At 37.9% G+C, this 27,952-nt stretch overlaps 1 protein-coding gene across 1 annotated transcript; it reads right to left on the reverse strand.

Moving 5' to 3' along the window:
• Positions 1-310: 310 nt before the first annotated feature.
• Positions 311-27,899, reverse strand: rin2a (Ras and Rab interactor 2a). The gene is made up of 12 exons (XM_060872615.1): positions 27,680-27,899; positions 19,068-19,169; positions 15,259-15,347; positions 14,132-14,330; positions 13,209-13,323; positions 12,341-12,413; positions 11,402-11,493; positions 8,194-9,498; positions 3,839-4,147; positions 3,623-3,754; positions 3,331-3,494; positions 311-2,344 (listed from the first exon to the last, which is right to left on the reverse strand). Exons 2-12 carry the CDS (start codon positions 19,125-19,127, stop codon positions 2,021-2,023), a joined length of 2,862 nt encoding a protein of 953 aa, XP_060728598.1. The 5' UTR covers positions 19,128-19,169; positions 27,680-27,899; the 3' UTR covers positions 311-2,020.
• Between the last annotated feature and the right edge of the window lie 53 nt (positions 27,900-27,952).

Raw genomic sequence — 27,952 nt, forward strand, 5'->3', positions numbered from 1 at the left:
GTGTGTTTGAGGTATTTGGCAGAGGTAAGCATAAAACTATTTGTTAATAGGTTTGATAAATATTAGTGTCTTACTCACTATTTCCCAAAATATAATTTACAAGATCATCATATGCATGTTGAGGCATAACACAGGCGCAGAGCACTCAGTTGTGTTAAATTGCCCTGTGTGAAAAAGGGTCCAAATATGTGTTTCTGTTGCCCTGACTGTCCTTGCAGCCAGTGATTCCAGAATAGGTTCTGGATTCACTTTGACCTTGAACAAGAAAAATAATATATAAATTACTGAATAAAAAAAAGCTGAACAGAAATGTATATATTCTTGTTTTATTGTGTGCAAAATAGTATTATTTATGAATAAATGCCATATACAGAACTTACACTTATGGGAGTGCTAGTAGTGAAATATTTGCAATATAACACATTTGAATTAAGAATTTTTATTCCCCCCGAAAAAAAAATAAAATAAAAATCTGTGATAATCCCTGCACAGATAACATATAAATATATACTTATCAACCTTACAATATGTAGTTAGAAATCACATTTACATGACATATTCAAACTAAAAAAAAAAAAAAAAGGAAATTTAATGTCATGGCTTGTGTTTTTCCTGACAGCCATGATGTGTTTCTGTCAATGCTACAAGGGTTTTAGCGCATTGCACTGATCTGATCTCATTTTTCCAGTCAGCCTGCTTATCAGTCTTTAACATTTTTAACATTGATGTCCAAACATAAAAATGCACAGCACTTTAGCAGGAAGTCACACACTTGGTAAATCTCAATCTTTGTAGTTAGGCATATACTTATGACATAAAAAATGATAGTTATTTCCTGATCAGAATTTACAGTAAATTGTATAAACTCCACTGCTTGAGATGTTCTTTCAATGAATGAAATTTCTTTCTTTTATTTCCTTCTAGCTAATCCTTCCTGATTTCTCTGCTGAACATTACATTCTACTCCTGTAACCTGCTTATGTTCAATCAACCTTCCTGTAACACTGTACACTTTCAGAAACTTGCCAGCAAAGACCACAAACTACTGATATGCAGCTCAGAATTATTCACACACAAGCATTTAGCTTGTCAGTAGTACAGATTCTTGACAATGTGGATTCAAGGTTTTATTTATATATGCTCATTGCAAAAATGTTTTATAAATTAACATGGATGGGAGCATATAAACAACATATTTGTGGACTACTGACTGATTGACTACCAGCGCTGATGCATATAATTTTATTAATACCAATACGCATAATAAAACATCACTGGCAACAGTGCCTGGTTCTTAGTTGATATTCATAATCAACAAATGCATGCAATATACTAAAAATTTTTCATATATATATATAAGAAAGCAGTTTACCAGCAACTGCATAAAACAGTTTTAAAAATGTTAACAGTTTCTTCAGTATAAAAAAATTCAAAGTGTAAAGTCGGATATAGATATCTATTCCTCCATGTCCTTGGCAAAGGAGGTGCTCAAATTACATGGCATGACAGACTATGAGCTAGCTTCCTGAAGCCAGCCACCATGTGAGCATTAACAGGCTATTTCAAACATATCCAGTACATTTTGCCCTTTAAAAAAGAGCAGTCATGTAGAACACTGCATTATATTTAAGCACTATAGAAAATCCTCAGTACAGAACAAATTTAAACAGCTTTTAATCGGGCCTCGCTCCATTACAAAAAAAAATGCATGTTCGTACTGAACCTTCCCACCACTCTTGACTAAGGCCATTTTTTTATTGTATACAACACAACAGTAGCTTCCTCAAATGTGATGCTCACGTTCCAGTTCCCAAAAGATTAAAAAAGCCAAAGAAGAGCTGAAAATGCAGCATCTGTCAGACACATCCTTCCTTCCTTCTTTCCTCAGGGCCCAGAATCATTTTCCGTTTCCTTCAGATGCAAACATTTCCAAAACAACACAGTTGACTCTGTGGTGCCATGAAGAAAAACGTGCAATAATTAGGTAATAGAGGAAATGCATGGCACACAGGCTTCAGTCTCAGACAGACACCAATGTCCCATTGATTTCATCTGCTGAAGCAGTGAGGTTGAGGTTCTGTATTCGGCGGTAGACGAAGTAAAACGGCTGAATCTGTGGGCGACTGTGCAGCTCTGCTTTGATCTTCTGTGGGTGTGTGTCTGGAGCTAGCTGCTGTGTGCTCTCCTCTGTCAGCAGGAACAGGGCATGATCTTCAGGGTCATGCACCTTGAACTTTTCAGCACATAACTGACACACCTCCTCTGTGGTGGCGTACGGTCGCACCTGCAGAGTTTTAGCTGTACAACCGCTGTCTGGTTCCTGGAGTGCAACTCTTAGGTAGTTCTACACACACACACATAAAAAATACATTAGGTTTCCAAATAACAAGACAAATAACTGATTTGTAACCAAATCCTAATAAATTACAATATATAAAAATACATTTTGTTGATATTATTTATGGCAAAAAACATATATACATAATCAGATTTGGTTAGATTTTGGAAAATATCACAATACTCGATACGATATAGTATGCATCATAATGGAATTACAGTAGTGTTACATTAAACAATGTGTTAATTCTTTCATTTAATGTCAACAGAAATGGATTATTTAACACTGACAGGGAGGAAAAGTTATAAGATAGCTAAAAAAGATTCAAAACAGTACAAAATTTGATCCAATTATTATTTTATCTAATAATCTGTGTTCAGAGTAAAAACTAAAAACATTTTAAATCTTATAAAAAACATTGTGACATATTGTGGCATAATTTATCGTCATTTGTCAATTTTTACTACTATTATAATAAAGCGATGTGACATACAGCTAAGTACAATACATTGGAAGGGTGTGAGTTTGAATCCCAGAACCACCAAACTGCCAAGTTGCTCAGTTGTATGAGATAAACTGGGTGTCTGCCAAATCGCATAAATATGAATATAATAGTAAAAGAGTAAAAGTCTGAGTGAACTGTAACTGTAATTAAATCATTTTAGCTGCCTCACTTCCATACCTTTAATGCAAGGTCACATAAGTTTGCAGATGTGTTTCATTTAAGTGGCATTTCTGCTGGGAATTCTATGGTAAATCATTGATTTAGGATAGTGACATGATACTTTTGATGCATTGACCACCTTTAGTTTGTCAAACATCCCATAAATTCAAAGCTTCTTTTTTTGCATTTACAGTAAATGCATTTTCTGGGAAGTGAGTCAGTAAGTGCTCTTCATAAAAACAAATCGCTCCCAAACACAAACAATAAAATTTGACCCTGGCCTACAATTAGGACATGAGTCATGGATAGTATGTGGTAAATTTGTCACCTGAAAGTCGTCCAGTGATGGTGTGCTGCGCTGAGCTGTGCGTCTGCGGTGCCACTGGTGTAGTGTGTTGCGTGTTTCTGAACTCAGCACCCGCGCAGCCTGCTCTTCCTGGAAGTTTTTAATGAGAGACATGGCTCCATATGCACTAGTCAAGTAGTATCCACCTACAAAGGAGGGACAATTCTATTGTTAACATTTCTGAATAGTTCAGTTTAGCTACAGTACAATGTCTAAACAGTGCTTTTTGGATGTGGAGTCTTGCTTATGAATCAACAGTGAATGAGTGAGGTACCTTCTCCATGCAGCAGAGAGGGATCCAGTAGCTCCATCATGTACTGAATCTCTGTGTCCAGCTCAGGCATGTCACATTGAGCCAACACATACGTCAACATGGGTAAGAAGTCATCCGCACCATACATTCGCCCTAAAACCACACACCATATTAAAACTATGATAAAACTACTTCTAAATAAAAACAGGGTTGTAGTCCTTTTATACTATTTCTTACCAGAATTATCTTCCATGATGGTGTAAATGAGCTTGCAGACACGGAGCAGCAGTGACACTTTTTTCTCAGGCGAGTACATCTTGCTCATATTGTGGAACTTATGACGAATCTTCTCTATGGCCACATGGTCTGGTGGGATGGCTCCATCTACACCCATCTCTTGTGGCTGCTTGGTTTTGGCCAGAGCCAGGTTCTCCTTCAGCTGCTGCCAGACTCCACTCCTCACCTGGAAGCCATGTAGAGCTGCTTCCACCACAGGCTTCAGAGGCTTCAGGATGCACTTGTGCATGGCCTTCTCAAGAACCTGATCTGAGGGGGTATGAAGGAGTTGGTCAGAAATGGTCAGTACACACATGTGCCAATTGTTAATGAAAATAACCTGCTGCAGCTATGTAGAGTTAAACAAGAGGATGTTTCACGCATTCTCCCACACACATGAAAAGAGTATTATAAGTCAGTAGAATGATCACATATTATAAATGATATGCATGCACAATAATGGAAATTAAAGGTCCCCCCAACCCTCCACTATATCGATATGACTTTAGCTGTATTTAGAAGTGTTGCAAACAGAAATAGATGTGGTTGTAAATATATAAAGACTGAGACCTCCCACAGAGCTAATATTATATTTCCCTTTTCAGGAAAGGGGAATACATTCACAGTTTTCCACAGTTTATTCTCCAAAACATTTCACAGAAAGGTTTAGCCATGCATTAAGACAACTCCAGTAAACGCTTTCTGATTGTGCAAAGCGCTTTCAAAGCTCATGACTATATTACAAAAGGTTGTAATAACGCACTGGAAATTTAACCACAAAGCTCTAGTAGCAGAATTTAATGTGTAACTGCCTACTCAGGTGACCAGGAATGCTGACTGTGAAGCAAAATGTGCTGCAGTCAGCTTAAGTATTCGCTTATTCACTAGGGAAGTAAAGGTTTCTTGGTCAGATTTCAGACATGTGATGTTTCATCTCTCTCTTTCTCCTCTAAAGAGAATCAGAATGATGTCATGTCTGTGATGCCAATTACTTTCTAATATAAGGAAAGACATATTAATACATTGACATTAATTGATATGGAATGTATATTAGGTTACTCAAATGTATTTCATGCATGTTTGCTACAGTACGCATTGCTGGGCCATTAAAAAACTCTCATTTAAAACATTTAATAAAAAACAAGAGCTTTAATTAAAGGTGCAGTAATCTGTTTTAATTCCTTACTTGTACAAATAACCTTTAAGACATGAAAAGAAAAACAATGGATTAAGTTGTGGATTAACCCAAGTGTATTAAGTAGCTGAGAAATCCAGTAAGGAAAATGAACACACACACACACACACACACACACACACACACGCACACACACACACGCACACACACACGCACACACACACTCCACCTCTTTTATAATAAACATAATTTTAAATGAATTAAAATGTATGCATTCAACAGATGCTCTAGTTGCAATGATGATTAGACAAATATGATAATAAACAGAAGGCATACACAGTCTCCTAAGACATCACAGCATTCATTTTAATGAATTTAAATCAAGTCTCTGACATTTCTAAAATGTATTCATTATTCGTTATTCATGTAATGTTAAACATCTTTAGTTGATAGGCTTGCACTGAACACTCCTAACTGTAACCTGACATTTTACAGAGCTATGAAAGTGCGTGTGCACTTCCCTGTTGTCTGTGCCTGAAGCATACACAGTGAAATGCACTGTTTGTTAGTTCTGAGGGGAATAGAAACAGATAGAAACATACAGCTCCATATACATACTTTTTACATACTATAAACGGTGGGTACTCATGAAGCCAAAAGCTTGGAGCAGCAAATAATAGTGCCACTCCATATGTGTTCAATTTGCTCCATATACCTCACAGAACAGGAATTCAACAAGCTCTTAACACAACTTAAAAACAACACATGTGCCTAAGGACATTTTCATTCAGTTCGTTTTTAACGTTTACAAGTAATAAGTCAAGGTGGCCAGATTTTTTTATCATCTTGAAAATGCAAGATTTCATTATATTCTGTAGGAATAAATTTCATTATTCCTACAGAAATAAAAACTGTAATTTAGATACTAATTTTGCTTTCAGAGAACAGTCTTGTTATGCAAGTACAGTTACAGATCTGACAGTATAAGAACGCAGACTAGGAGAAGTAATCAGTCAAGGCCAGCCCAAGTCTGGGAGGCCATCTTCTCCTGCATGCAAACTTTAACCGCAACAACAACCCCCACCCCTTCAAGCAAGCTCCACAGTCCAGAGCAGAAAAACAAGACACAGGCTTAGAGAGAAGAGAAGTGAATCCACTGATGCCTCCCACACAAAAACACAGCCAACAAAACAGGCCGACATAGTAAAATATGGCCACAAGTTGCGTCATTATCCAACACACTGTAAAAAATCCCCCTGATGTTTGTGTGAATCTACAGTTCCTTGAGATACACCTTCAATTGGTTCCAAAAAGATCCACGTACTTCAGTTTCTATTCTAGGTTCTACATTTTGGAAAGTCCTCAAAACATTGTCAGCTAAACAGGATACAGGGTTTCCTGCGGCATCTTAAGAGCAAGATAGTTGTTACGTACTATCAAAAAGAAGTGAGCTAAGTAAACAGATAAGAACACTTTATCTCTCCCAACTTAAAATAGACCTTGGAGAAGAGACAGCTTGACTAGTTAGCCACTTGACACGAGTTCTGTTTAATATGTGAAGCCTAGGTTGTTTTCATGTGCACTAGTGCACATGAAAAATCCTTGACTACATACATGCATTGTTTATGATGTGATGTACTGAATAACATTGTAATGAGTACAAAGTCCTTAAACAGAAAACAAATGTCCTGTTGTCTCGTTTTACTACATTCTCAACTTACATCCACCTACCCACTTACTAATAGGTCACAGTCCAACAAGTGAGAGGGGCTGCCTCAAAAGCGCTAGCAGAGATTGGTGGAGAGCACAGTGAAGGGGCAGGAGACACTGGCCCACTTGGCCTGAGAGTTTTTGAGCAAAACATCTGGACTGAAACACATTTATCGAAGCACAGAGCTGGCTGTTTATGTGCTGAGAGAAACGGAACTGGATTACACAGTGTTCCAGTGGAACTCAAAACAAGTTAGAACAGAAAACAAGAAAAAATGAATATTATGGACTATATCCCTACCCCTGGCCTACCTCTTACACAACACTGATAATGACCTGATGAACAGATACATTTTTTTATACAGAAAAAAACAATAGACAAATGAAAAGAAAAGTCTGCTTTCACAGGAATATACTGTCAGACTGTTGCAACACACTTCATTTACTGAACCCTACTATACAAACAGAACACATGCAGTTATGTTGGGACCTGCATTATGAGCACACACATTTAATGGAAGATGCGTCATACGAAACCAGACATTCCGTACAGGTGAACGCTTCCCAGCAGGTGCATGTGTTCGTATCAGGACTTGTAAATGACTTAGTAGCACTATGTGACAGTTAGTGATATTGGATTCAGTCACTCAATGAACAATGAGATTCAGTCACTCACTGTACTGCATAGAGTACAGTGCAGGTAGTGATTTTTAAAGTCTCAGGAAAAAAGAGCTAAAGAATATTATGGAAGAACCAAAAACTCCTCTCATTGATATTTTTTCACATTTTCTATGAGATATAATCTTGAAAACTATCGGATTTCGTTTTCTAGTTTGACTGTTAGAAAAGTAAAAATGAGAAAACTGCATTTGCACCTTCCAATTCCACCGAAAGGTTCTATACTTATAAGGTGAAAAAACATCACTGCCAATTTTTAATGAATTAACATCCACATCAGCCGCTGCCTCATAGGCTGAAGTAAAACCTTGTAACAATTGAAATATAAGCCTCATCATCATCTATTCTGCAAATGATCATTGTCTGTTAACACTAGAGGGAAATAATCACTGATTCAATGAGTTCTGTTTTATTAACTCATTATGGCATTTAAACATTTTAGAACTTTGTCTAGTCATCTTTATCCAAGAACTAGATTAACTTTGCCCAAACAATTTGATCAAATCATGATCCTTCCGGTGTATGAGAAAACACATGGCTAGCAAAGGTTTAGACATCTTTAAGAATGCTGACTGCATTTAACAATAACAGCCTGATATCTTTGCAGGGAGAAACCCAAGTCAAGATCAAAAAGAAAACAAAATGTTGACTTAGCATAGATACCGGTAATGTCAGAGTATATTACTAGCAGATGAATACAGTTTTGCCCACAAGACAGGTAGCTGACAGATCAACAGTAAAAGTTTGATATAACAGTTAGGGAAATGTTGGAGTAGATATAAAGTGCCCTTACCAATTTGGTCCTCTGGAATGAGAGACTCAATGGGTGGGTTGAGCTCGGAGCTCTGCAGCAGGTAGGATTTCATTTGAGTCATAAACTGACGGACAGTCTGCAGCAGCTCAAGGCCTGATTCATGGCAGCTGCAATTCTCCTGCATGAAACTCATGTAGTCCTGCACCAGGCAGCCGAAGTAGGTGCGTTTGTTCTGGGACTGTTCTACAATCCTTTTGACTGCTCTTTTCTCAGGTGTCATGAGCGAGTTAAAGACGCCGCTGACCTTACGCAGATGTCCTTTGAGTGCCCGCTGCAGCACAAACGTACCAGCGCTGTGATGCTTCTTGGGCTTGAAGGGTGGCTCCATGCTTAACTCCAGATCACTCTCAACACCAACGCCATCATCTTCCTCCTCTTCTTCTTCCTCCTCCTCCAAACTACTGTCAGCTCGAGAGGGGCTGGCTGCTGCTGGCAGTGTGAAGCCATGAGTGTAGTCCAGAGAGTCAGAAGAGGAGGTGGAGATGCTAATGTCACTGAGTCTCTCTCGCCCTACAGGGCTACCCTCCTCTGCAGGGTTTCTGCTGTCTGTGCCTGCGTTCCTTAATGCCTGCTTGGCCAGGCTCTGAGACACTGCCTTCTCAATGATCTGGTCCTCCAGTGCCAGGTGACAGAGCTGACCCTCTGCATCAGGAATGCTGGGGGCTCTTTTTCCACGGCATGAGGGCACAGGGATGGGTGAGCTGATCTTCTTGGGGGGTGAGGATGAGAGTGAGAGAGAGCTAATCGAGGAACTCAGGCGCCCCAGGAGGCCAGTTTTCTCCTGGGGTATTTTGATCCAGCTAACACCAGTCTCAGGCATGCTCTTCTGCTTGACTGGAATGTCTGGTCTACGTGGGATGGTGCGCGGTGGGGGTGGTCGTGGTGGAGGGGAGCGGGACAAACGTTTATCTTTATTTACACTGCTGTTGTGTTCTCTGCTGATGTTTCGGAGAATGATGCTTTGAGGCCTTGATTGGCTTTTGCCCTGAGTAGAGGAGCTGCTGCTGGGTGAAAGTGCACAGTGTAGTCCTGATGCTGCTGAGATGACAGTTTCCGTGGAAGCAGGTTCAGAGCGGTGTGTCTGTAGGAAGAGGGGGTTAATGAAGCACAGTGCCCCGTTTGACTGACTGCACTCTAGCTGGGACGGGGATCGAGTACGTGGAACAGGTGGCAGATCGTCTCCAAGGGATATCCTCTTCCCTGCCTGCTTCACTCTCTGCTGGACAGCCGATCCATCAGTCGCAGAGCTCGTCTTGTTTTGACACAAGTTAGAGTCCCAGAATCCTATAGGAAATGTAGAGAGCCAAAAGCCACGTCATGTCTTGTAAAACAAAGGTTATGAACAACAACAAAAAAGATAAAATAAAAGATAAAAAAAGTTGTCCTTCTCATTTACTCATAAAGTAACTCATAAATTTAATTTCTTGATAATAATCATTATATCTGAAATTACTATTAAGTCAAAATTGAGTAAAAACAAATGAACAGGCAACAATCAACACACATGCTTCTCCTAAACAAACACAACTATCCCACAGTGCAAACAGGAAAAGCCGAACCAGCAGACTGACCAAAGAAAAAGCAGTAATTAACAGAGACGAAAACATGTTAGGCATAACAATATAAGGACCAAAACCAACACTTACAGGAATTAAGTAAAACTCTTCTTGCCTGTGCTTCCTTCAGAGGGCAGGATTAAAAACATCTATATCTCATAGCTCCAATTCAGCGTGTGGAAACAGGAGTGCGGCTCACACACATACTGAATGGTATGAGTCATGTTGCTGAAGAGTTGGTGGGAGGAGCACAAACGCTGTTGCTCCCTCGTCCCACTTTTCCTTCACTCACACGCTCATTCTAAAGCCCACCCCTTCAAATGAATTCCACTCACTCTAGATGATAATACGGAGTATGGAAACCACTTCCACTTTACTGGGAACTAAATTTCCACTTAATGCTCTAAAGCTATAGGTGAAACAGGTTGGATCATTTACCAGTTCCTTATAAGTGAAACGCCTAGGTGTGGTTGTATCTCACATGCAATCAGACTGTATTTCTTCTAGTCTTTATTCCTCTCATTCTTGATGCCAATTAATAAAACTGTCATAAATTCAGTTATTTATCTTCCACTATATGTGTTTCCTGTCTTTATCACTTTACTTTTTTCCTCTATGTTTTTCTGTGTCCTCAGTTCCCTCTGAAATTTTCTACTCGGAATAGCAAGCCAGCTGAAGCCTGACCGTCACCACCTAAAGTCTAAATTTCACCACGGCCTGTAGGTGGGGCCCATTTTGGCAGTGAGCCGAGAATAAAAATTTCCGGTACCGGTTTGCATACTACAGTACTTTATTACTCTACACTATCTGCACATGCACACAGTGTGTCTTAAAATGGCACTTCAAAGCTTCTATTTTCAGTATCAAGTACCAAGAGTCTTCCTTTATCTACTAAACAATATGCCTTCTCTTTCCTGATACTTTTTTTTGGTGGTAATAGGATCTCTTTCTTTTGCACAAAAGTCTTTATTAAACCACCAGAGTTACAGAAACAAGTTACAAGGTATACATCAAGTGAAGTGTACAATTACATCCTGTTATGTTTTTCTTTGAATACTTTGTGACAGCCCACAGACATAGGGAACAAACTTCTCTTAGACAACTTCCAGTAAGTGATGTCATCATAATTGTGTCACCCACATGAGAAACATTTGCTGTTTTAACCTGATGCTGTTTTCATAAATAACTTGGATTATGTACCTGAAAGGAATATGAAATTTGAGTAAATATAAGCGTATAAACATATTTTGCTTGTTATATAACAAAATTTGATTCTATAAAATCTATCACGTACAGCCCGTAGGCTGATGAGTGATGATCAGATGATAGTTATTAGGAAATAATTGTAAAATTCATAAGTTAACTGAGCTGCCTCAAAGCAATAAAGTGCTCAACCAGCACCAGTCCTTAGCCACTTACAAACAGCTCATTGTAATTATGACCAAGCCAGATTCAGCCCCCACAGACAAACTCTTCTGAGGTTTATCAGCTGGGTTTATGCATAAATGAGGTCTTTTCAGTTTATTTACAATGCAATCATAGTCACAGCACTATACCCTTTTGAATGGGCCACAAGGCTTCATAGGAAGGCATAAAATAAGAAGTGAAGGTTAAAGATAAAGGCTGCTTACCTATTCCTAACTTGGCTACTTCTTCAAGGTCAGAAGTAGTTTTTGCAGCAGAGATCACCTCAGGAAGCTTCAGTGTAAATGGGAGAACATCCCTACAGAAAAGACGCACAATCAAGAGGCAATAAGGGCTAAAGTGTAGTAATAGGACCTTGAAAGTATGTAAAACTTTATGGAAGCTCTGCTCTTAAGGGAAAAATAAAGAGAGACAGAGATTTGGGGCTCTGGCTGTGAATCTTAGCATGTGAAAAGGATGACATACAGAGGCTTGTGTTTGTCTACTGTGTGACACTGACAAAGAGACAGGCTTTGCAAGGCAGGGAAACCATGCAGAAATGCACCACAGGGTATAATAAGGGTTGCATGGTACAATAAACTTGCAAAGCAGGATAACACAAACAATTCAGCATTAAACAAGGAAGCATATTCATTAATTTATTTAAGTACATTCTTTTCGATTTGTAGTTTCACAAAGCTGGCACAGCCTGGACGAGATTAGACAGCAAATGGGTTTAGTCTAACAATCATTTTTTTTGGTTTGGGCAATCAGAAGAAAAAAACAACGAAAACGGAAAAAAAAAACAGACAAAAGCAGCAGCCGCTCACCAGGTTAAAGAGTTCACAGTAGAAAGCAGATTGACACAGATTGACACAAAGGCTTCAGTCAGATTTGAGGAAAATTTGGATCAGAGGACTGTGGATCTGATATAATTTTGTAACACGATACATAGGTTTAGGCAACTAAGTTCCTGTTATTTTTATTGTGAATAAACAAAACTTAAACTTAACATAAAGGAAACTTAAACACAATAGTTACAAGGTGTGTATGTGCCTAAAAATGTGTTTCCATAAAACACTGCAATTTATACTGTTCACTCAATGTCATAGAATATGCAAGCAAGGCTTTTTGTGTCCATTGTTTAGTTTTGTAGATATTCTTACCTGCTTATACAGCAAAAAGCCACCAGTCGAAAGAGATCGGCGAAGCTGATCCCTGACCCTTCCAAGGAGAAGGCTGAAATGCATACATACATACAACATAAGAATTTAACACCAGTGACTGTAGTAATGGACAGTGGAGCAGGAAAGGTTTGTGTTCGCTCTTCTGGGAAAGTCCACGTATGCATAAGTACCTCCCATTGCTAGAGGAATATGGGACAAGTTGAGGGAAGGAACCACATTTGGGTTTAATGCAAAACAGATGAGCTAACTGGCAGCAACTTATTGTGGAAATGTCATTATCCCTGTTGTTCAGCTTTAATAAAAAGTACCAATTGTCAAAGAACAGACTGAAATTTTCACACCAGAAGATGTAAAATGATTGGTTTTAGCAATGACCAAGCCAAATGTTAATCTTATTTTAAATATCTTGTGAGAATGCCTTATGAATGCCTTAACAGCTTTGGAATGAAGTTGTTAGCAGAATGTGACCAGTCAGATTATTAATACAATAAATGTACAATAATACAGGTTTATAAAAAAAAATCTTAACATTAAAGGCTAAAAGACTGTAACTGCATTCCAGACAAATACCCGCCAGTAACGCTGCTGGAAAACAGATTAGTTTAAAAACTGGGAAAAAAAAAAACAACCAGGAATCTATAAAACACTGAGAGCACACACTGTGAGAGCTCTAAGCTACATAACTAAATCTACCTCACACACAGAGTCTGTAATATTCAGAGGAAAACAGTGGATAATAAAAAGCCAAAATAGACAGGTAAAACCAGTCGGCAGACAGTGGTAGGCAGAAGGAAGTGAAAATAAGAAAGGAGATGTTCATAGTTCTTTGGTATGGTGTGGAACTCACTGTACTGGCTCTCTGTGACAGGGAAGTCCCTCACAGTGACCGGAGAACTGTCTGTGTCCATACGCAGGGAAATCACCTTTTTTTGGAGTTTAGAGGACCTTCTCACCAGAAATATCTATAAATATCACATACACAGAGAACCAGGACATGAGACAGAAGACAAACATTACACACTAATGTTCAACATTGTGCAGTGGTATTGTATGTGTGATTAAGATTTGAAATGTCACTCAGGTCAGGTTGCGCAATGCAATGTCATGAGCTTCGCTTTGGCTCTGAGAGCATAATCAGCAGTCATCAGCAAATTGTTCACTATGCTATTTAAAACTCAAATCTGAACTCAAATCTGGCAGGCCACTTATTACGTTTCAGCTCATAAAAGCCATTTTTAACCAAATATCTAGTAACTCAACAGCCAGTAACTCAAACAGCTTGGAGTTCATTAGTCCAAGTGTAATATGCCAGTAGTCATGCTAGTCCAATAATATTCCAACAGGTTAGCAATGAGACATGACAAAACTTCATGAGGCTTCTTGTACCAGCAAAGCTAACTCAAGAGTAAGCTAAAACTTACAAATAAAGAACATCTTACATCAATGTGCTTATGTCTGACTTTATGTCCTTATAATTAGATAGTACTAACACAGATATAGAACCAGTAGGAACATGCAATCCCACAGACTTGCTGCTAACATAATCATAAATAGGAACTTTAGATGAACATTATAATATTCAAATATAATATTCAACATTATAATATATAAAGTGAAAATTATTATAATGATAACAAAAAAATGCCATGAAGATGTTAATAAGGATGCATAGTTTCACAACAGAAAGCACATTAAGCAATACTAATGAGACTAAACAGAAATAAATTATAAATATACTCCATAAATGTATATATATATACACACACTTACCCCTGGTCGCTGAGGCTGCAGGATGCGTTTTGCTTCTTCATCACTTAGTGTCAGTAAAAGCCAGACTGGGTGTGTGTGTGTTATTCTGTCCAGCACACTCATGCGTCGGCGTAGAGAGTCATAGCCTGAGTCCCGGACCCCTGCTGCACCTGCGCAGATTGGTGACTGCAGGAACAGACCACTCACCTCCCCCTCCAGTCTGCAGAGACAATAAAATTCATACAAATGTCTGTCAATGGAAAAATCACTGCTGCATATTTTTATGTTTTCTCTATTCAGTTTAATCACTTGTTAATAATAGATTATCTACAACAGACAAACATATAAATGTGGAGTGCAGATGTGATTGAATAGCATGACTGGAAACTGCTCAGACCAGCCTCATGAATCAGCATATCAAAGCTCTGTTGTTGTTCTGCCTCCAGACACTAAGTCTATCTAGTTGCAGAGTCAATATTATAAAAGAGAATTAGCATCTAAACCAGGCGAAAGATATTATGAATATATTAGTAGATTTTTTTTTACAAAATCTATGTCAGAATATATATCATGATCTGCAAAGGATCAAATGTTTCACTGCAAATCGAACATATTCAATAAAGTATTGTGTAACCAACTATGCTACCTATGAGGAGCTAAGAGGAAAATGCACCCCCAAGTGGACAACAATTACATAGCATTACACAATGAAAACAAAATCACAAACACATTTAGATAAAAACACAAAGGAAATAGCTTATATATGAACATTTAAACACAATAATAACCCTCATATAACACCCCCCCCACACACACACACACATCTATCTATCTTTCTATCTTTATCTTTGTGAGTACCATCCACTGGCAGATAACTCATACTATTCATACTAACCTTAACTGCAGTAATTAAAAGCTACTCTTTTGGCTCTATTTGTTTGTTGTTGTTTTTTTTAAAAGAAACCTTTCTCACAAATCTCAGTTAATGAGAATAGTAAAGTCACAGCCTCTTGTTAGGTCACACATATAAGTATATATGAGAAGTCAAGGGAGTAAGAGTGTAAGAGAGTGAGACAAAGTGAAAGAACATTAGAGAAGAAAAGAAAGAGAGTGAGAAAGATTTAGAAAATTAGAGCGAGAGGACTCACCCTTGTAAGAGCTTTGTGTCTGGCTCTCTAGCTGTTTGAACCATCTCCTGCTTCAGCTCTAAGATCTCAGTGGAAAATGTGTCTATCAGCTACAGAGAGACACAAACACAGCAGTGTTAAAGACCTGTAACATGCTCTCGAGCACTTGTGCGTGCATGCAACAGAATTATTTTTGCAGACTCAGACATGAGTCACTGCTCCTCTGAACCCCATCCAGAGCTACTTCTCTTTTATTCACACTGAGCCCAGATTCAAAGAAAACAGAACCTAAAGAAGAATTCAAAAACCACACTACAGACGACTGAATATCCGGAATATATACAAACTAGGGCTGTCAATACATTACATTTTTTAATTAATGTAATTAATCATACTCTTTTTGTGTGATTAACTGTGATTATTCACACACTTATAGTGAAATTAAACATACCCTATTTATTTTGTTTAACATGTTTATTTTTGACAACATTTCACAAAAATCCTATATCCTGGAATGCGAACCATCAGAAGAGTTTTAATCTCAATGCAATTTAAATTTCCTGCTTGCCAAACTACAATAGAACACACAGAAGCTTATTTTTCTAGTCGGCATTTAACCAGGTGCTAAGACATAACCCTGATGTTTGTCTACTCACATGCCGTATACACTGATCCAGTGTGGGTCAGTTTGCTAGTAGAACCTGCAATGTGTTTTGCATTTAAATTATATTTTAAACTCGATGAGCTTGGAAGGTAGGCCAGTTCTCCGTTACAGTGTATGCACACAACTTTGTGTTTATCCAGAGTGCCATCCAATTTTCTTCTAAAAGAGAAATTTCCTGATTTCCTGAGTTACTGATGCTTGCGCCATTGTAGATGCTATGAGTGATACATTTCAGATGTCCAATATCATCTGCGTGATGCAAATTATGTTAATGACGCATCTTTGCGTGTTTTAGTAATTTTTGTTTATTTTTGCTATTTGCATTAAATTATTTTAACGCAATAAGAATTTTTATTAATCGCATGCGTTAACATGTAAACGTTGAGAGCCCTAATGCAAACATTTAGTTCTATTAAGGTAAGTGTAAGTCATGCCACCAAATCAGTGACTTGGATTAATAATAATTCCTTTTAGGAGAAATGAAAGTTTGCTTAAGACTATAATGAAAGTGTTGTGGAAAACTAGACATTTGATCATTTCATTGATTTTGAGCGCAGCTATACAAAGAACAAAGTAAAAACATGTAAAGGCTGTGTTTTTTAGCAACAGACTTGCCAATGTAGTATTAATAATCGTGAATTTAGGCTTTTTTTTTAAAAAACTCTTCGAACTTTCTGGTCAACATGGATATGGAACAATGTATTATTTCTTATTTTTGCTCATTCTGAGCAGAGGAGAATATATTTCTGTTCCTGCTCCAGCTATGAAGGTCCCCAGATAGAGTTAACAATAAAGACTAATCAGTAATTTTCTGTTCTGCTCATAAGAGGACTGGGGAGTACTTTTTTAAAAAAAAAAATTAGCATTCAGTGCATCCTTGCTCTCTGCAGTGTGATTATTTCTTCTATCATTGCTCCATCTCAGTTATAGCAGCTGATCTAATCGAACTGATCTGTCTGAAGCCAGGCATGGCGAATTCTGGACAGGAATTTAGGCATATTAAACAATTGTTTACGTTTATGTCGTACTTTCTTGTACTCATATTGTAATAGAAAAAAATCGTTTTTTAAGCACTTAACAAAAAAAGATTTCATAGTGGAACAATTAGGAATGGCTTTGTAATATTTTGGACAGAAGGACACTTCTGTTCTGTACCAACAGGGGGCAGCATTTCATAACTCTCTTTAGAGCCAAGTCGGAAAGTTTCAGAGTCCAGACTATGAAAACACTGTCTTACATTTGAACTTCCAAATATTTTAAAACTGAACATTTAAGTAATTTGTTAAATCTGTGGAACATAAAAGCACTTTCCCTTGCATTTTAGTTTTTCTCAGCCAGCAAATTTCAATTAGACTCTGTAGATATTTGTCTTACCTCACAACCCTAGTCAGCAAACCACAATTACACCCCATTCTCTTGTGCACTGACAGCCAAAAAAAACTAACCCACATAGCCTCTATACAGTTGTGTATAAAGATCCTAACTACAAAAAAAAGAGAATGAGTTCTCTCAACAAGAGTGCTCTCCAAAATCCATTTATCTCATTGAAAAACTATTAAACAACCTTTATTAAATTAAAATGTTATTGAGCAACAGACACACACACTATATGGCAGAAACATTTCAAGGCCAGAATTTACACATCAGGTTTGTGATCCAAGATCAGGGTTACTGGTAATATTAGGTAATTTATACATGGGAAATGGAAGCTGAGAAGTAAAGCCTATTTAGAGGAAACTGATAAACTCTCAATGACAGATTTAAGATTAAATGCAGCACATTCCTCAGGGCTAATGTCAGTCAAAGAGAATAGTATCATTTACAAGTAATCTAATAAACAGACTTTATATAATGAAAAAGACAGGACATGGGATGTGAAGAAGTCTCCAAAATATTAAATGAATAAAACATCCATGGGAAAGCTGCTAGGCAGGGTCCATTGGTCCAGGATTTTGAATTTAACAAAGATTAACAAGGGAAAAAAACATTCGGTATATATTTTTGCCTGCTCTAAGGAGATTTAGAAGGAAAGTATGATGCCTGTGAGGCTGGCAACCCGAAGACTGGCACTACTGCCTTTTCAAAAGGTCAAAACACTCTTCTAAATAGCACTCAGTAAATTTCTCTGTAATGAGCTCCATGATTTAGTCATGCACTCTGTGGGCATCCAAAATAGCAGCCCAGACCCTAGGAAACTACATATTCCTTGACATGTTGTTAACTTTGAGCTGACGCTTAAGAAAGTCTAAACAGAACAAACTAAATGCTCCATAAAAAGAAGAAAAAGTAAAAAAAAATTATAAAAACACCTGCTACTGAACACGGTAACAGCAACTCTTATCTTTTGTTAAATTGCATTGGGAAACAAGAGGTAATAAAATCTGTTGTTCATTCATGTCCATAATCCTAACAAAAATCCACTATGATCAGAGAAAATCTTCATAAGTGTACGTGGATGATTTATTCAAGACTTTGGCTGCAGCACAACTCTTAAATGAAACAAAGCCAGAGACTTAAGTCAGTGAGTAAAACGTCCTTCATCAAACACTGATTACATCACTGGTTTGGTTCAGAATAAAAGAAGCATGAACCGAAGGCTTCAGTAAATGTGGCCTTGAAATATTCAAAGAAGAAGAGAACCATACGCTAGAGTTACTGAAAAGTACAGTACATTTGAGACTCAAGTACTTTAGGTGGGTAAAATAACATTCCAGAGGTTTACACCAAAATCTAAGTGAACTGTGAGTAGTGTGTATTTCTGTCCAGCTCTAAAATCAGACAGCTGTGGAATGGAGTGCAATGGAGCTTTTCAACAAAGACACATGGGAATAATGGCATAAGCAGGGTTTAAATCCAAACATTCTCAACATATTTTTCAACAAAATGTATTAATGACCAGTTGGGATATGTATACATATGTTTAATGGAATAAAAGCTGACACAGCAGGGTCTGGATCTCAGAGTTAGAATATTCTCTATGGCTTTAGCCTCAGGGGGGAGGCAGAACACGAACAGCAGACTAAACAGACTGCTTCAAGCCAAACTACAAACAGCATTGTTCTTTGTGGATTCTGTTAATTTAATTAGCAGAAGAACTTAGTTAACTACTTTAACTAAAGCATCCAAAAGCATGAAAAATTATGTAAAATACACTAGATACCGGTACCTTAAAGAAGCTTCCACTGCGGTCCATCTGGCAGGGCTTCACCGATGCGTCTGTGGCCATGTTGGCGTTCTGCCCGATCTGACGTGTGCTGCTGCCAGGGCTCTGTGGAGCATAAACACACCGTTTATCTGAGGAAATTCCAACTCCTTCCAGGGGGGCAGGTCAGAGATCTGAAGATCAGATGGAGCTCTAACAAACGTCTGTGCTCTCATACTCCTGAGAAAAAAATGACTTCTGCAGAGGCATCTTGTCTTTCATCTTTAATGTCTGCTGCATGGAATGCATGCTAATGTCTCCCTTTCCCCAAACATACACACCTACATTCCACCACTTCCTGTAAATAGTGCCTCAAAGCTGCTGTGTGTTGTGATGCATTGTGAATCATCTGCCACGGGCAGTTTGTGTTCTGTGGATAAAAAGAAATCTTTTGGACTCTTGTGTTGTGCTTTTTAATAAGCTGAAAATAGACAGCGGTTGAGAACGTAAGCCTGGGGGATGGTTAGAAGAAATAGGTCATACCATTTGAATAAACTGAAGTGGTGAGGATGGGTAAATACAGAAGTGCTCAAAACCTGTTGATTCTAATGACACTGAAATAAGCCTATGAATGTACAGCTTTTATTACACCAGTTGGCAACCTGGCAAAGAGCAGTACAGACATGACATCATGAAGAAAAATGTCTAGACATCTAAATTAAGGTATATATACGCCGCTGTTTGTACTGAAATGACTTTTTCTGCTCTCCTGTGATTTAAATCTATCAAGAATCTATGAAGACTCTCTCTTGATATTTTTAGTCCAGCATCATGACAAATGACTCAGAAATAGGAGTCTAAGATTCTACAACTATTTTGAACAACCTAAATTCCAAATGCTGATTTTTATGGGCTTTGTTAATGATGAATGAGCTTCACTCTCCAACTTCCAGATGCCTAAAATCCTGATGCTCAGAAGACTTTGATCCAGCACAGCTGTGTACAACATATGCAAAACAACCTCCTGTGTTCCTCTAGCACGAGTCACACCACCCCTATAATTCTTACAACAGCGATTTTCAACAAATGAAACAGAACAGTCTTGTTTTTCTGTACTCCTTTAATCGCCCTGTGTCTTTTTCTTGGGGTAGTACACTGTTATTTGAGTTGAGTGACTGGGGTTGTTTTGGTCCCCACACTGTATAAAAAGTCATGTTCTCTTTGTAAGACTCGGTTCACTTTTGATGTAACTGTCAGCTCTAAAAAACCCCAGAGTTTTCTTGACAAATCATTTATACAATCTTTTAGTCCTTCTCCCTTGTTTACTTTCTGCAAATGATCACATCTTTCCCTCTTAAATCCTTCGCATGGTTTCTCTTCCAAGCTACAGTTGATTATCTAGTATGAAGCTGCAGTCAGTCAAAGACGCAACCACGCTGCCTGTTGTCTTATTCATTCTATTAAAGCCAGAAAAAACTGAGGCTCGCTTTTCAATATTGTGGCCATGCATCAGGAAATGACTGTAGCACGAAGGGGGAAAGCCTGTCCTAGTGGCATTTTCTAAAAAGCAATGACCCTAATGACCTTAAACTCTTTCTTATTACACAGGTCTGAACCTCTTTTGTAAAACATTACACATGTATAATAAACTAAAATGGAATCAACCCAGGAGAGGAAAGTCTTTGTTTATTCTGGGTTGTTGTTTATACACAAACACACACATATACACACAAACACACACATATACACACAAACACACACACACACACGCACGCACACACACACACGCGCACACACACACGCACACACACACACACACACACGCACACACACACGCACGCACACACACACGCACACACACACACACACACACACACACACACACACACACACACACACACACACACCCCTCCCTCAGTGTTGGGTAAACAGGAAGGCCTCTTAACTGCCAGGCAGAATAAACATGCAGAAAGTCATTATTTGGGTTATTAGGGACCAGAAACACACTGGGAGTCAAGAAATGAGAAAACATAAACTGTAAAACGCAAGACATTGGACATAACATATTACGCTTATAAATAATGTCAAAGAATAGGTAATATACAAAGAAAGTAGATACATCGTTATTGTTTTACTCCTCTTACATCACAGCAGCATGTCAGTGATGACAATTTTTAACTTATTATTGAATGACACATTCTACTTGTAACTGCTTGTAGTTGTAATATAGTTAAAAAGTCTTAGTTCCTATTATCAATGACTTCATGGCAGTTATAAACAGTCAGCCCATCCCAGTCTCTCTTTCTTTCCTCTTTCTTCCAGTTAATAAAACAATAATTAAAAAAAACACCTTTTTATACTACAGAGAAACCACACAGTGCAACATATATCAGAATATTTTCTGCCTGTTATAAACTGTCCACACTCCTTCCAAAAACATTAAATAAATATCTTACAAAAAGCTTCACCATATCAATGAGTTTATGTCTTTGTTTTCTTTTGCTTATTTGGTTAATATTAGCCTTAAGGCTCTGTGAAGAGATTATCCTGTGAAATACATTAAAGTAATAGAATGGACCTGTAAATCTAATTTTAGCCAGGACTTCAGTTAGTACTGTACTGTTATAGAAAATCACTCAACACCTTCTGACCAATCAGATTAAAGATTTTATAAGTAACATTATTGTCAGTAAAGAAAACTGCCAGTCAGCCAGCCATGTGCCTGTGGGCCATGTTACTCTACGTGAACAATAGAATAAAGACTGCATGCCATGTGAACGTGTAAGAGTGTCTGGGTTTGTGTGCACGCCAAAGGAAGGCTCTGTTCAGAAACACAAAGACACATCTGAGCTTCAAATCACAGAGTAGCTCTGTCTTCAGAAACACTCTTCCAACACACACACGCACACACACACACACACACACACACACACACACACACACACACACACACACACACACACACACACACACACGCCAGGTGCAGAGGCATCACAGAGGGCCATGGCAGTTGCCCTGGCAGCACCAGCTAGATTTTCAGCGGAAATTGGGAAAGCAGACAATTAAAGGACATGTTTTTAATAAACATATCGAAAACATATAGAAACATGAGCCCTTCTTAATTCCTCATATATCATGAAAAGCACATTTGTGTGGGTGTACCCTTGTGTGCATGTTTTTGCAGGTGCAGTTTTTCTGAAGAATGACACATTTGGGCCAAAACGACTCCATTTAGAAAAAGATCCCTGTTTGTCATTATTTGTTATAACTCTGCTAAATGGGTTGCTGAGGGCTGGAAGGAAATACAAACCTGATTGGACTGGTATGCAAAAAGCCAGAGAAAATATTTCTCACTGATGGCACGCATGTTTGTGAGAGCAAGCAAAAATAAATAGGTGTATTCTCCGCTGTTTCCGAGGTTGATAGATGATTAGCTTCAAGTGAATATGCCAAGCAAAATAAAAGATGGCACTATCAGTAAATCTGTTGTGAACTTGCTTTTAACAGCAATGAGGTAAGAATCAGATTTCCTGGCTTGAATAATGGAAAAAACACCCTCTTGATGAAATCAGAAGAGCTACAACTACTGTCTGTCTGGCTTTACTTCTTTAGAAACACAAATCAACAAGAAAGCTGCTAGTAATTATTTTCTTTTCTCCCAAAACTGCACTTGTCTTTAAATTTGGATCAGAGATGTACCAAGGATGCACACACTAAGCAAACCATGGTCAATTCATGAAATTCATTTTCTGGGTATTAATGCAATGCTTCAGTGAAATATCTGTACACGTCTGGAAAAAGGTCTGGAAAAACCCTGCATATAGCAGAATTTTGACCATAGACAATAATGAAACTTACAGCGTTTCCAGAACTGACGTATGCTGTCCTTTTGCACATGTGTCAATCACAATCAAATTATAGCATTTCAAAATCTGATTACCCCAAAAGTTCAAAAGATATATTTATATTTAACATGGGAGAATTAAAATAGCTAAATAAATAATATGTCCATGACAACTGGGTCTGTTTTTTTAGCTTTGTTCACAGCCTACAGATGTCTTTGAGGAGACGTTTGTTAAACTGACTCATTATCTACTTGTGATCTTTGCAGAAAGTTTAGTTATAAATAAATTAGAAAAAACATATTTACTTTGTTCTGGGGAAAATCTTAGTGTAGACATTTATAGATAAAACATTTGAGTGAATTAAGCCTTCTTTCTGCAAATATTTTTTAAAGGTTTCAGATGTACTTGGTGCTCAGACTATAACAAGCATGTGATTACATTTTTTTGCAAGAGGAAGTTCATGAACAGAAAACTAAATTTAACTACTAACTAATCTACTTTACTTATACACACACACACACACACACACACACACACTAAACTGCACAATTCTCAGCCAATTTGATGTAGGACTGTTCTGTTTCTGCTTTATGCTCCATCATCAAAAGAAAAAAGAAATGAAACACTTTCTGTCTTTATCTAGATAGCATTAAGAAGGAGTGGGCAGTGTGTGCTGAGCACTAAAACTAAATACCTAAAGTGAAGAAATGTGTATACACCTGGTGGTGAGTTCTTTTTGTCTCCGAAATTACTGATCCATTTTTGAAGTATTTTTTTGTGTAAAAGGCATAAAAGAATAAACCTACTAAGACTGCTGTCACATTAACCTGATGATTTCCATTAAATTATACTTCACAATCCTCAGAACTTCCTAAACAAAACCATCTGTACACCATTAACCATTAACCCAGTGTTAAATGCCTAGTCCTGCAAACAATGTCAGTTCTCCTACGCTTGGGTTTTCTTGCTCTTTGACGTTTAAGAAACATCATTCATTCAGCTCATGACATAAGGGAGTTAATATTCACAGGAACCCACTGCAGGCCTGGACAAGCTTGCATGTAATAGTTGGAGAGAAACACACAAAGCAGAAGGCACGATGAGGAAGTAAATTCTTCTGTAACTGTATTCTTATTCTGGCCAGGCCTTCAGGTGAATAATGTAGGTGTGGTGCAGTGGAAGAGGAAAGTGGTTATTAGGCACAGATTTTGGCTAATGAAGTCTCTCACTGTGTTCGTTCTCTACTTAGGATCCTGCTGAGAAACAGCCTTCTATCCAACAGTCGCACCATATAATGAACTTGAGATGTGGTCAGCAGAGACAGCAGGGGGTTGGCTTTCTGGAGCAGCTAAAAATGAGATTCCATCACTATCCTAAACAGGAAGTGGCAGACATTGCAAGAAATGTATGTCTTGTAAAAACTGCAGCTAGCCCACAAAGAACGTATATGAAACCTGGAACTTCCTTTATAATGTACAATACTGTGGGTTTCACTTTCTGATCCCTGTGTGTAAAAAGAGGAAATTACACTAACAGACAAACAAAAAGAATACAATTCTTTAAATAGATGCAACTACATACAGCATACTTATGGTTAGGGAACGTCAGATGAGTTTCCACAGGAGGAATTAGGCACAGATTTCATGTGAAATCTCTATGGCCTCTAATGGTAGCATCAGACTCTTGAACACCTACTGGCAGTGAGAATGGGAATAAGTGAGGAGGTGTATAGCAAAGGCAAATACTCCACAGGATGTGGGCAGCTACACCCATCCACCATTTCCCAGACATAGCTTCAGCAATTCACAACCAAAGTCAGGAAACAATTCACATGTAGTGGTGTAATTATACACTAGCCTATAATACATTGCAAACAGCCAGGTACCATTCTTATTTTAGCTGCATATGGACTATGTTCCTGATCAAAGATCTGGCATGGGAACTGATCCCACCTGTATCAGGGCAGATTTGTTTCAAGTCACTACAAATAATTGGAACATGAATTGTAAAAACCTTCACTCCACATTAAAGCTTACTTCAAAATGCCACACACAGCACACAGCAGGTATTCTAAGCCCCAGGATCATGCATGTTAAGTTCCAGATGCTGGTTATTGACTTTTAGGCATTTTCTGCACTGTATTTACTGATTACTGCCCCAGTACCATTAACATGCTCACAAGAACTACAGCAAGTAAAGCAAAACAATTGGTAGCAACAGGAAATGTTCTTTCTAAAATACAAGAGTCCAACAGTATTCATTTTATATTTTTACACACCAAAATAAACCACATCTTACTTGAGCCTACCTAATTGTATTAAGGCACCACATTCTACTTCCTTACAAATATAAATACACATAAAAGAGATCTTTGTACTATGACAAATATGCTTTCAATTCCAAAGTAAAGAGAAGGACAATGCAGACTGTAATCTAAAAATAAATAAATAAGTAAAACAAAAACAGTGGGATGTTAAAAGTTTTTTGTATTTTTTTTCATAGAAAAATGTCCTGATTTCCAAAACTATCGCAGTATTCTGTTTTACGGCTGTTTAATCTGCCGATTGTGATCGTGTAGTTCCATTTGAAGGAACATGAAGAAACATCACACTTGTAACTAGATTTGTAAAGTTCGTCGCGACAAACTTTGAAGTTGGCTTTGATGATGCATGTATTTCCAAAGGCCGGTGCTTTTTGGAGGCGAGTGGACATAAGGGTCAGTGTTACTTTTGGAAGCAAGTAGACGAGCATGTGACGTCATCCAAATACTCTTGAGGAAGTTCCCCACATTGGGCTGAGTATTTTGATGTCACAAATCCATGTTGTGCTAATTTTTCATTTTCACGTGACATCGTGACGTCACGTGACGTCATCAGAATACACGTGAGGAAGTTCTGAGTGTTTTGATATGTCACATGACCATGTTGTAAAAAGTTTTTTGATTTTACATATTTTAGGGGCGGGGCTGTGGGACAACCGAAAGGCCAGTCGGTACACCAATTTAAAACTTTGTTCAGAGTATCACCCTAAAGGACCTGGCCGAGTTTGGTGAAGATAGTTCGAAAGCTTGCCGAGTTATAAACCTCCAAATTTATAATGGGTGTCTATGGGAAAAAAGGCCAATTTGAGACCCGGTACCGGAAGTACCAGTACTCGGATCGCTTAGAAAAGTAAGAGCAACAAACTTCAGACCAGTGTCTACAACATATCCGCATTTGGTGCATGTGGAACGAAAGCCCGAGGCCGCATTAAATTTTATAAATTTTTGTCTAAGCTGAAATAGGAAAACAGAATGTTGGCTTCTACAAAGCCAACATAATTAACATTACACAACCACCTCAATTCACATAGAACACATCATAAAAACTGATATTTTTTTGTACAATATACTTGTGAATGTCCAGTTTTAGTTGCCTGGAATTAACACCTTCACATGCTGTCATCACTTTAAGCAATTTAGAAACGTAAAAAATTGTGACATTTCCAGTTACTCAAACCTGAATACTTGCACTTTTGTCAACCATCTGCATTAAATATTAAATGGTTTGGTGAAAAACATTAACTTACCAGGTGTTATCACTGTTTTTGAAACACTAACAGTGAATAAAAGACTGTGAGGGCAACTTGACCATCCTGATAGTAACTTTTTAATAATAATAAAAAATTATATTATTTTTTATATAATTGTTGCCTTGATTCGTTTTAATCGATGCGTCAGTCCAGATGTCTAATAGTTCTGTAATACATGTCTAATAACTAGTCCATGACACAACTAATAAGGCTGATGCAATAAAGGGTATTAAGTGTACCAGTCTTTGTTGCTGGAATAATAACCTTAGGTTGCATCTTATGTACCTTTGTTCTTAGTTTGCATTCAGTATCTTTTACTCAGAAAGGTACGTACTGTGTTACATTAAAACATCATGGTTTAAAAGGAAATTAAGGCCCATTTCTGTGACAAAAAAACAAAGTAGTTTTTAAGCAGCACTTTTTAAAGAATGTGTTCAGTCCAGTGAATAGAGAATAACGTAAAAAAAAAAAAAAAAAAACATGGATCTTATTCTGCATAACCTGTGTTAACTCCACCCAGACTCCCTGTTTTTCATCAGATTTATAAAAGTAGGGTTTCCAAAGTGCTCAGTTTATAGCAGGATAAACTAGTGGTAACTTTTCAATGTTTACATCATGATCCAGATCAGTGACAAAGGAAGGTTTTCCTCTAATTCATCATCATGGATAGTTGTATCCAGATAAGACAACTAAGCAAATATTAAAACAAACAACACACTAATGTGTGACGCTCAACAAGGCAATCGGCTTGTTTACAAATGAACAATCTTGGATTAATAAGTGAAACAGGAAGGCTTTAATCACAGGAACGTGTTCAGTTAGTTACACAAGTGTTTCACACTGCTTCTTTGTGTCACAGCATTTCACCAATTGGCCAAATGATCAGGGAGGGTTTTGGACAGCTTTAGTGCAACAACAGGTGCCTGGTTCGACCCTTAAAAGACTAAATATACAAAACACCAGTTGGTAAATTAGTGCAATAAACATGTGTAAACTAATATAATCTAATATTAGTGATAGCACAAGGACTGCTGTCTTGTCTCACACAGTCCACACAATCTTTTGTACTCATCCTAAACCCAGGCTTGTTTTAGTCGAAAGAAAAACATAACATTTAACTCATTTCTTATTACTGTGCTTTCAGAAAAAAATAAATAAATGATACACACACGTAGTTTTACATTCTGAACACATACTGAATGCTGAATACTGAACGCTCACCTCAGTGGTGGTCGGACACAAAACACTAGAACTCCGGATTCCACCAAAACAACTACACGCCGTTCACAGCACAGCTTTCCATCGACAAAACACATACTTTTGTGTCACGCTCTGAGTTTGTTCCATAACTAAGCTAGGAGGAGTTCGTTTTCTAGTCTAAAAGAGCTCTTCCAAAATGCCTGTGTTTTCAGGCGACCTCTCCCGGCAAAACAATCTCAGGAGAACAAAAGTAAATCCGCGTCGGGTTTCATGGTCACGTGGTTTCTGGCTGGA

This window comes from Tachysurus vachellii, chromosome 6, assembly GCF_030014155.1.
Source record: "Tachysurus vachellii isolate PV-2020 chromosome 6, HZAU_Pvac_v1, whole genome shotgun sequence".
NCBI classification, from domain to species: domain Eukaryota; kingdom Metazoa; phylum Chordata; class Actinopteri; order Siluriformes; family Bagridae; genus Tachysurus; species Tachysurus vachellii.

Coding starts and splice junctions, on each gene's coding strand:
- rin2a (XM_060872615.1), bottom strand. CDS start 19,127: ATGGCCACAGACGCATCGGTGAAGCCCTGCCAGATGGACCGCAGTGGA. Junction 3,755..3,838: donor CATCATGGAAGATAATTCTG/GTAAGAAATAGT, acceptor GTGTGGTTTTAG/GGCGAATGTATGGTGCGGAT. Junction 2,345..3,330: donor CATCACTGGACGACTTTCAG/GTGACAAATTTA, acceptor GTGTGTGTGTAG/AACTACCTAAGAGTTGCACT.